Genomic DNA, 11,144 nt, shown 5'->3' with positions numbered 1-11,144 from the left:
AAAAGAAAGCGATATTCACAATCTTTAATCTTAAACCTTACACAACACCTTTTAAAACCGTTAAGTAGTCGCAGTATGATGTGAGAATTTAAACCGATATTTTTCAACTTGGTGAGGCGGTACGTAGGCCAGGTAAAGCAACTTCGCATAGGAGGCGCGCTACAAACATTCCAGGCGCGGCTACACCAAGCGTTTTAAAAGTGTATCACTGTGACAGATACTTTTTATTTGTTTTATGGAATCTAAACGAGATCATAATAAAGAAATCGAAAGAGAAAATGGATATCGTTTTTTTTTACACCGCGTCTACATATCTTTCGTAATAATGGTGAATGTTTACAAATTTGAATCAAAATTGGAATTACGCTTGATTGCCTAATTCCTAGTTTATTTCACATTTTTTGTTTGTTTGTTTGTTTCGTTTCTATTATTTTGGTTGGAAAAATATGTCGAAGTACGTTCTTGTTTTAACGTCACAGCCAGACTAGTCCCAGGTCGTAACCCCCTGCGGTTTCTGACCTAACCGGAAGTAAAATCTCCCATTTTCAGACGTCTAAATCGCGGTGAAATAACAAAGAGATCCATTTTCTTTTTCTATTTCCATATCATGATCTCGTGTAGATTCCATAAAACAAATAAAAAATATCTTTAATTCCATTTTTTTTGTTTACTGTGATAATGATGATAGAGGCCTGGGTACTTGATTCGTTCCACTTCCAACTTGGCGTTCAAAACACGGTCCAGTAGATCCCAGTCCTCCCCGCCCCATTTGTATTTGAATTTCTCGGTGTTCATTCCTTTGGACAAACAGAGCAAAAATAAATCAGAGTTGTACAACTAAATGTTCATACCAGCAAATTCTTTCCCTGCTAGCAGAGATTCTTTTCCGGGTGTTCGTTGACGGGAGAAAAGAGACATCTGCCATGGGTCGAAAATGGCTTTGATTTAACCGCCATCCACAGTCTTGGACGGCTCTATTTAAAACGCATGCTCCTTGCGTTGTTCGCTGACCACAACTTGAGCCCGTTGCGTCTCGCGCATTTCTTTACATTAATTTCGCTGTCATTTATTGAGCCCACAGTGCATGGCGTGCTCATCGACGTGCTCGAAAGAGTTTAATCTTAAAGAGTCACAAGTTTGCGTTCTTCCGTTTTGGATAAACTCGACGATGGAAAAATAAAAAAATTGAGTGACGAGCATTTGAAAGCCCTTTTAAACGGGCGAGACACGTTTGCGTGCTTGTCGACCGGGCATGGGAAAACTCTCATCTACCAGATTGCTGTACTAGTTGTACGAACGGAAAAGGTGAAAATTCTGCCATCTAACCCACTTGTTGTGGTTGTTTGTCGATGAGAAATGTTTTGTCTTGTTCGAGAATCAATGTTCTCTTTATAACTGAGTTCACCTTTCGTTTACAGCATTTGCAAACCCGTCGGGATGACAAGGAAAAATCTGGCGACTCTCCGAGACGGACTATTAAATTTTCTTTGAGTTCTGCAGTTGTGGTTGGGTTGAAAAGCTTTCCTGTCCAGATAACTTGAAGTTAATACCACAGTTCAGACAACAATTATCTCTAGATGATTTTTGTACTTTTTTAAGCGCGTTTTGGCGATCTAGTCGATATTTTCCTTTGTTTTCTACACAGTGAGTTAACCGGGGTGTGGGACATAGAGCGCCATCTGCGTGGGTTTTTCGAGCCAGTTTGAGTGAAAGGTTTTATTTTCGTCACGCGCTATGAACATCACGTGATGGCTCGGTCGCTAAGCCGCGGAGCATGCTCAAAATAGCCACTTTCGACCCGTGGTAGAGGTCTCTTTTCTCCCGTCAGCGAACACCAGGAAAAGAGCCTCTGCTAGCAGGGAAACAAATTCTCTAAGTTTCTAAAAGAATTTTGTTAGTTCAGTATTACTGTGTCAGGCTGCAATAAACAGCTCATCAGAATCCACTTTTATTCCGTGTAGGAGAAAGGCAATGTGGGAGTAAATCAAATGTCAATATTTTCCCTTCAACCCAAAACAATGCACAAGCCACTGCCCACATAGAGTCTTTCTTGTTTTCAGTGCACTTTTATTTTCTAATTTCGTCCTGTCTTTGAGCAACCAGCAACAAAATTTTCGAGATCTTTCGACATTCATGCAAGCACACCAACAAACCGCCAGCACCTCCACCTCCCCCCCCCCCCACCTCCCCCCTTCGGCCTCCAAACTGCTTTTATTTTGCTGGGGCCTTGGGCGAGTGATATTTTTTCAATTTGCAATTCGTCCGAGATGGCATAAGTATCGAACTGTGTTAAGTCGTTCATTATTCGGCTGTGCCACGCCCACAAAAAAAAGACAACGTACGACAAGCAGACCAGAACGCAGAAAAACGGTTGAATTTGGATTCCAGACATTTGAGAACACTCGAGAAATGTAGAAAACACGAGCCGCAGGCGAGTGTTTTCTACATTACCCTCGTCTTCTCAAATGCCCGTCGTGTTTTATCACAGTGTAATACACGGCTTAGGCTTCTTTATTTGCATCATGATATAGATTTTATACGCGCAAATCAATAAAACACGCTTTTTTTCTGTTTTATACTCTGATAAAACATGGGTTTTTTGTCTGCTCAATTGATAATAGCAATAATAGGTTTTTATTCTTATGATGCTATATTAATTATTAGTTAATTTATCTAGGCAGACTTAGGTATTATACTTTTAAATTGTGCCGAAGGAATTTTTACCGTGTGTAAATAAAGTTGTCAATCAATCATTCAATCAATCAGTCAAGTTTTTCAAGCCGCGAACAAAGTGTTTAACCGTCGTCAGGAACTTTATCAGGAGAAAAACATGTTTGTCATATCTCGTTAGTCGGTTAGAGGCTTTGCATTGTGGTAATATTGCAGTTCAAGCTTTGTCCGGCATCGAGATCATTAGTTTGTTCTTCTGATCACGTTCTTAAAAAAACTTAGTTCCACTTACCTCCAATCTTTGTCCAGTCAGACTTGTATATACCAAGCAAGCCAAACCCTTCAAGTTCCCAGAAGCCTCTGTGTTCAGTAGACGAGCTGTCACAATCTAAACGACCAACCACAGGGAAATAGGCAATTCGTCCCTCAACGGTGTTCTGAAAGATGAATGACAAACAGATAACGTTGAGCATGTAGTAGTGGCACAAGGATTTCGAGTCAAAGTACATAAGGGACATAGAGAAGGCTAGCACCAATAGCACCATCTGACTGGTGAATTACAGTAAACAAGCGGACCCATACAGAGTAAATCCTATCACTGTAGTTTACGTTTACGCTTATCCGAGAATCTTTGTACCCGAGCCTCTAATACGTCTGCTCTCCTTAACGAGAGATCTGCAATGATTACTTTTTTTTTCCAGCCAATCAGTAGCGGGATAGTTCCAAGTGCCCTGTAGCATCGTCATCAGCATTCTTATTTACAGGCCTCTTTCAGTTCTACACTTGTTCTCTAGCAGTTGTCCAATACACTGTAGATATGCTCAGACATGATTTTACTTGACTTGTTGAGGTCTGCATTCACCATGAGGAGCCTGGTGGAGAGCAAATGTTCTTGCAGGCGCTTCCTCCTCCTCCTCCATACACTTACAGAAACTAGGAACATTTATTCACACTAAGTAAAATGTTTATTCTACACAGAAAACACCGAACACGCCCTGTCTTAGTTCAGTTCATCAATCCATTAAAAACTATGAGCAATCTCAGAGAACAATGGAGAAGATCATCGAACACTGCGCACAACTTGAAAAAGCGTGACATGAGGAGGAGACGTTGGAAAAAACATGACACTAGTGAGGCAACCCCTGGTTCCCACACCCTCTCTCTTTTCCTAGTGGGCCGTGCTTTCGTACCCTCTTAGGTCACGCATTCGACCTGTTCGCTAACATTGCTGAAGACTCTTACAGAGCCTGCTTCTAATGTAATTACATTTGCACTTTATTACCTTTCTGACGCTGTCCACAATGTCTACGGGCACATCGATGTGAAGATCATACAGAAACAGTATATCATGCTCGCTTGGAACACGTGCCACAGCCTCGTTTAGCGCGAGTGTCTTGTAAAATTTACCCGTCATGTTAACAATGGTGTGTCTGCTGCGGAACAGAGAAGTGTTAAAAGCTTCAGCCATATCAATATCCTGGCTTTCAAAGTCGGCAACAACTACGTGAAAGTTCGTATCACCGGTTAATAAGCTGGCAACAGTGAGTTCATTGATAAAATGGTAGACCCATCTTCCCTGGTCTTTGACAGTAAGTATGAAGTACACCATGGCTTCGCTGTTCCAGTTGATTCCTTCTGGAAAACACAACTCGTCACTTCCCTTCTTCTGATAGACGTGTTCTGACAAGCGAAATGATTTCTTACTATGCTGTAAACCAAGTTCCACGTCGACAGAGAAGCGATCACCATAAACTGGATCAGACTTCTGCGTTACTCTGTAAATTCGCTTTAAAAAGAAATCCCTGGAAGAGAAATGAGAAAAATTAAGTCATTAATCACTCAGTCGGTCGGTCAGCAGGTCGGTCGGTCGGTTGGTCGATCAATCGGTCGGTCGGTCGGTCAGTATGTGGTGGGTCGGTCGATCGGTGTGTCGGTCAGTCAGTTGGTCGGTGTGTCCGTCCGTCCTTCGATCGGTTGGTCTGTCTTTTAGTCAAGTCGAGCAAGCAAGGTCGGGAAGGCATGCTAACAGGTAGGCAAGCAGGCAGGCAAGGCAAGCAGAAACCTAAAGAAGTCAAACATCAGGTTCTTAATACAAAAAATTCGTATTTCAGGTATTTGTTTGGCTTCGTTTGTTTTAATTCTCGTGTTCGAACATGTTTCGAAGCGAACTTGAGGTAAGCCTTTGGGTCGCTCGTAAGGTAATTACACTGCACAGATGAATTCGAATTAAACCCTTTACAAAGTGATGAGTCCGGCATGGTGAAGGTTTGTGAGTTGTGTCATGCAAACAAAGGAATATGAACTCCGCTTACCCAGCTAAATGTTCTGTATTTTTATCACAGACCATCATTTTTGTAATTAATGAACTTCTCAAACAATATGACATCAGTCCCCAAAATAACGTAAATACAGGTACAAAAACTGAATCAAGAATAATCCACAAGGATATAGCTTGAAAACAGGAGAAGTTGATCTACTCTTGCATGAAAACAAAATAATTACATGAAAATAATGTGATCTGTGAAACCGAGTTACAACATAGCTTGATCAAAGTCGCGCTATCAACTCAGTATACGTAAGCGTGCATGGTAATCCATTACAACGTAGCTTTAGAGAAGCGCGCGTTCTGATTGGCTAATACGCAATATACAATTTTTTTTATCTTCGAGTGTTCAACTCGATATCTCACGAGTGAGCGCAGCGAACGAGTGACACGCAAAGGTCGTCGGCTCGAATTCCGTTCACAGCCTGAAATTTTTTCAGGTCATTTTTCCAGTAGTGTTATGGCTGCATTCGCATCTTTCATTCTTTCATTATTTAATTGCTACTGTTGGACATCTATTACCACATAAGAAAGAAGACGATACAATTTTTTCTTGACGATGATTTTTACTACTGTCTTCTAGTGGAGTCCCTCGACAGTGGTGACAATAGGACTACCGAGGAGGACGATGAGATTCAACTAGAGGATGACACTCCGCAAGTTTCAACTAGATCAGGAAGGCGATCAGCTAGAAACAAAAATTCCAACTTTGTCTTCTACTAATGGTCACTGACATTCAGTACAAACGTGAAAGCCAGTTACCACACTATTATCAATGACAACGAGTGCAGAGAATTTAGTGAACTTATCGGTTCTCTAAACAAATGCACATGTATGTAGCTTGCTTTTGGTAATAATAATAATAATAATTATAATAATAATAATAATAATAATAATAGTAATAATAATAATAATAATCGAATATTTCCCCAGGATAACCCTTCCTTTGCTGATGTAGGTTCTCCCAAACAGTGCCTGGGTTTGCTGACTTTGCTGGCTTTGCTGTGTAGTGGAAATTCAAGCGACCAAGGCAAACCTACATCGGTGTCATTAATATTCAGTTGCTGGTACTCCCTTGTTCAAGAGAATCCAAGAGGTCGACAAATAGCTTCAAACGACGCCGACATTTTATTGAAGCATGAAGCGAAAGTTGTTTCGAAAGCGAAAGTTTTTGATGGTTTTGACATACTTTTGACAGCTTTATGTCAACTTTCCGTTGGCTTTTTAAACAGGTTAGCCAATCCCGTTAGCATGAATTGTAATTTTGGACTTAGATTGAAAAACGAACACGAGAAAACGAGTCGTGTTTTTCGATGAATTGTGTGTTTCTTGTTCGACGCGAAGGAATGAATGACAAGTTTTTATTGTAGAATCTTTTTTGAAGTTGTTCCGCGCGCGACATCCTATTTAGATTTAAACAGAATTCTCAAAATTTTCAACACTAGGTGGTCATATGATAAAATGCTTTTGACTGAGTTAGGCCGGGCCGGAGGGGAAAATATTTGTACGTGCGGACCTCGCGCAGGCGAGTCAAATATTTTCCCCTCCGGCCCTCCCATTCAGTCAATAAGTACATAGCTATTTGCCAGCTGGGAGGCCCGTATAGTGAAAAACTGTGACCGAGGTCTTAAAAGCATTTTCAAGGCCAAGGTCACAGTTTTTCGCTATACGGACCAACCCTAAGCCGGCAAATAACATATTTAATTTTTTTCCTGCGATAAAATGGTTTGCAAGTGGGTTTGTATAGGCAACATTGAATTGGCTTACGTGCGGTCTACAAACCATCGTAAAAAAAAATCTAACGAGCGAACGAGCGGCTAACTCAGATACTAGACAAAGAAAGACGTATTAAAGAACGGGTTTACTTCGAACTACTTTATGTTAGTTGCATCTAGTTCACCAGTTAAGTTCTCAAAAACTGTTTTACCGGAGTGAAAGCTCGTGCAAATTTGAAGTTTTACTACAAAAACAATTTCTATCAGTGATTGCGAATCACTCTAAATCAGACCTTTCTACCGTAAATTGAGTAGCACAAAGCGAGGAAATCCGGTAAGTGTATTCCACAGAAAGTAACTTAAATACAACAACGATCAGAAAGGTGAACTCGACTACAATAGACTCATTTTTTGCTTAAAATTGTACAGTATTGTACAATACAATATTACGTGCCATTACAGCGCCGAGCTACAAACAACCAAACAAACTCTCACAACTTCAAAATATACTCAATTGAATTTACTTACGCTGACTTTCCTTGCCATTTTAAAGTGAATAGGGATAAGCTTGCGTTGATTAATCGTCGATGAAAGTGTAAAAAGGGCAAAGAGTGATCATTACCGCTTTTCACTCACGAAAATTGACCAACACGACAATTTCACCCGCGCTGTTTCCCGCCGTTACCGTGACCGTGGTCAGAGATAGGAATATCCGGAGCGCGCTAAGAACCAATCAGATTGCAGGATTCGTTACCGTGCCCTCTTGGGAAAAAATGAATCGGTTTATTTACTGAAAGCCTTAATTCTGGTGCACAATACGGTTATCTTTAAATTTTAGTTTAGGAAAATCTCGCGTATGGTCGGTATCGCACATTATTACATGTAGTTGCATATTACTTACAAAAAGAGAATATTTTACTCTTTATTTATTTTGCTTTTTACTCTCGGTTTTCCCGAACCTTTCCTCGATTGTTATTGGGCTAAAAAACTCCTATTTTCCACTAATTCACTTGCCAAGTTGTTATCGGACAGTTTTTTTCTCGGACAGTACGCTTGTTATCAGTTCAATAAGCCAATCATATTCAAAGTTGTAGTTTTAATCAACCAATCAGATTCAAAGTTGTAGTTTAAATCAACCAATCAGATTCAAAGTTGTAGTTTAAATCATCCAATCTCAATTTCAGAGCGACACTTATGCAGGATAGAAAAAATAGATTTTCTCAAACTTTGTCAGGGAGGAGGTTTTTACTAACTTATTTCAAAACCGTAACTTTTAGGTTGTTTGGATTTTTATTTTCTTCGCGTCCTCTCACCGCACTCTTTATTTTCGCGCGCTAATTTTCGCGCGCTAATTTTCGCGCTGCGTCCCAACTAACTGAACGCCCGGAAGAGGCTAGGTCAAACTCAATTTTTAGTCATGAAAGATGGATTTACTTGACATCATACTAAGGCTAGGAACATCAAGAAAACATTCTGTGAGGGATAAATCGACTGCTTTGAATGTTTACATCTTTCAAATATTACATGTAACTGAGCGGTAGCGGCCCTGACCGGAAGTCACTCTCGAGAGTCGATCGACTACACTAAAATGGTTTGAATTATCTCGTAAATCGGGAGTCCACAATCTTCTTCATTCATTTGAGGTCAGTAATTATCATATACTTGTCATCATTTTGTTCCGCTAATAACCGGAAAAAGCGCCAGTTTCACAGGTAAACGGTCTTTCAGCTGTTTACATAGCATGTCGAAAGATGGAATGTCGAGAGTAAACCTATAAAACTTATAACTTATTACCTTACAAAATTATAAGGTTTATAAGAAGTTTAAGTCTTGTTCAATTCGTACCCCCAAGACCAATACGTGCAGAAATAATTTGTTCGCGTGTAGATTTGCAGCGGATGAAGTTAATTATAGAGGAGCTGGTTTTGTAGCCTCAGACTGCAAGTCCGCGCGTACAGGTTTGAACCAGACGTCATTTAAAGTCTTTCGAGTTTCCAGTTTGCTTGCATAAAGAGAACAGATTAGATTATTAATTATACAACTACAGAGTAACAGCCATTTTTCGGAGGGACGAACGATCGAAGTGTGGTTTCATGACCGATAGAGACACCGTTAATTTTTTGTTTTGTTTGCGGCTTTTTCTGTTTGGTTGCTACACAATGGACCTGTCAAAGTCAAATCAAAGTGATTCACGGCTTTTTGTCTTTGACTTTAATTGAGTTCCAGAATAAAGATAGCCTTGCGAGAAAATCTAAATGGCATTGTTTTAAAATGACCATGTGTCGGTTAAACGAATAAGCTCAAAAATAGCTCACAGAACATCGTCTCACAATCGGAATCCCATAAGGTAAATATGCAAAGACTCTCGCCAAAATTCTGGTCACAGCAATTTTTCTTATGCGAGATATGCGAAGAAATTTTTTACCCAAATTTACAGAGATTTGTATCGAGACGCCATGCTGGTGCCCATCCGTATGAGCACCAACATGGCGGCCGGAAACCACCAGAAACATCTGTCACTGAGTTTTGCTACAAAAGCGTGAATTTATCCCTCGGAAACACTAAAACATTAAATTAATACTTTTTTTCAGACATGAACTGTTCAGATAGCCAAGTTCCCCGAAATAAGTAACTTTTTTGACCATCATGACAGCTCTCTAGGCCATCATGTAAATGCCGCGTCACGCAAAAGCTTAGAAATTCAAGCGTAGTGTATCACAAAACCAAGAACCCGTTCGGAGCGAAAATTTGTATGAATGTTAGTTTTCAGCTGCTCTTATACATCATTAAAGTAAAATCTAAGGAAGATCAATAGTTTCGTTGTTTGAATTTTAGTGACGTCATGTGAAAACCAGCTATAGCGTGCAAATAGCTACAAATGACTACAAATAAACAGCTCAGCTGACGGGCAGTTTGTCTAGCCTTACTTTATTTATAAATTAATCTGTACACCATCGAGGGATTGTTGTTGTTTTGGCAATAATAATTTCAAAACTTTCACTTACTTGGCAGTTTTCCTGTAAAGGGCAGCAATCATCTTGTCCACCACTGATTGTATTATTTCTCCATCAGCGACTCTGTTACTCCAGGACCACACTCTTCCTTTGCTTCCCATAAAAGTATCATCTTGAGGGAACACGTTGGATAGATAAACTAGGTAAACCCCATTGTATTTGTCGATCTTGTCTTTGGAAACAACTTGACTTGACTTGTACGTGCATTGTGGAAGATAACCTACTTCGCTAATCAAAGGAAGAGCGAAAAAGCTCGAGTACTTTTGCCATGCTATCTGTGAGATTGCAAGACGCTCAGCAAGTAGTTGGTTCATGGCATCCTGTTTTGGGGAAACCACGACATCATCGGAACATAGCGATAGGTATTCAGAGCTGATCAGTTTAAAGTCTGTGACGCCAGGATTTGACCAAAAAACTTGCACAAATCCGAGGCCTTTGCCTTGTTTATGAATGACTTCGATGTAATATTGACTTCCTTTGCGAAGATTTATGTCGCTCGAAATTTGATTAGGGTATTTATTTAGCTCGTTCTTTTTCGTCCAACTTGCAGCGCCCTCAATAAACACACTGGCAATTAGCTGTTTCTCATCGGGATTTTCGCTTGGACTGAGCCACAACTCTGATGAATCATCGGAGGCTATCGCAAAGCGATATGATCCATTCCTTGCAGGGTTTAGGAAACCAACTATCGTTTGACCGTATTCCGTTTTGTTGTCCTCGATTTGAAACTCGGAAAACTCACGAATGAACTTCTTCTCGCTTGGATAACTGGGATAAAATGGCGAGTTTCTCAACACTTTCACTTCGTCGCCGCACAAATCGCGCCAGATGGAGACTCTTAGTTGACCTTTTCTTCCTTCTTCACTTGCATCCGTGGAATTTTGTTCCTCGCCAGTGAAATTTACACCAGATTCAGCAGTGAAGAAGACACTAGTTCTTCTTGAATAACTAACACTGTTCTTTTTGAATAAAACAGGAGCAAAAAAGAAAATCAAACAACAAGACAGTATTATTACCAGAAGCTTGAGCGGTCTTCTCCGTCTTCGGGAGAGTACAGGCAACCAAAAAGAGCCATGGCGAAGGTAAAACCGATACACGAGCGCGAAGATCGTCCGTCTTCCAACCATCTTTTATTTCAAACAGAGTGAAGAAGGTCGGTGGAATCCCGCTTTACCTTCACTAACACCTGTGTACACCCCTTTACACTGAACTGAACTCGATAATTTCGGACATTTTTGGCTGAGCAAGTGGAGTGTCGACAAAAGCTCTCATACAAAGTCAATCTCCCACTGTAGATATTGTCGCAGTTTTGACGCGATTCTATGCAAATCAGTTAGCCGCCAAAGTTTTCTATAGGCGTTGTCATAGTCACCTGTACAGCATAACATTAACCTAGTAGCGCCAACATTCAACTGATCAGTT

At 40.4% G+C, this 11,144-nt stretch overlaps 1 protein-coding gene across 1 annotated transcript; it reads right to left on the bottom strand.

Annotated features, from left to right (window-relative positions):
- Positions 1-10,849, bottom strand: LOC145500357 (beta-1,4-N-acetylgalactosaminyltransferase 3-like). Its single transcript, XM_081479871.1, has 4 exons — positions 9,714-10,849; positions 3,953-4,472; positions 2,963-3,107; positions 1-797 (listed from the first exon to the last, which is right to left on the bottom strand). The coding sequence occupies exons 1-4, from the start codon at positions 10,847-10,849 to the stop codon at positions 649-651; spliced, it is 1,950 nt and encodes a 649-aa protein (XP_081335997.1). The 3' UTR covers positions 1-648.
- Between the last annotated feature and the right edge of the window lie 295 nt (positions 10,850-11,144).

Source organism: Orbicella franksi, chromosome 10 (assembly GCF_964199315.1).
Source record: "Orbicella franksi chromosome 10, jaOrbFran1.1, whole genome shotgun sequence".
NCBI lineage: Eukaryota > Metazoa > Cnidaria > Anthozoa > Scleractinia > Merulinidae > Orbicella > Orbicella franksi.
Note: the sequence above shows the minus strand (reverse complement) of the source record. Positions and strands in the feature narration are given on the sequence as shown.

Bases quoted from the DNA above. Each gene is read 5' to 3' on its own strand.
- LOC145500357 (XM_081479871.1), bottom strand. From the start codon at position 10,849: ATGGTTGGAAGACGGACGATCTTCGCGCTCGTGTATCGGTTTTACCTT. The intron at 4,473-9,713 runs GTAAGTGAAAGT...TTTCTCTTCCAG, and splicing joins CTTTACAGGAAAACTGCCAA to GGATTTCTTTTTAAAGCGAA. The intron at 3,108-3,952 runs GTAATAAAGTGC...TTCATCTTTCAG, and splicing joins TTGTGGACAGCGTCAGAAAG to AACACCGTTGAGGGACGAAT.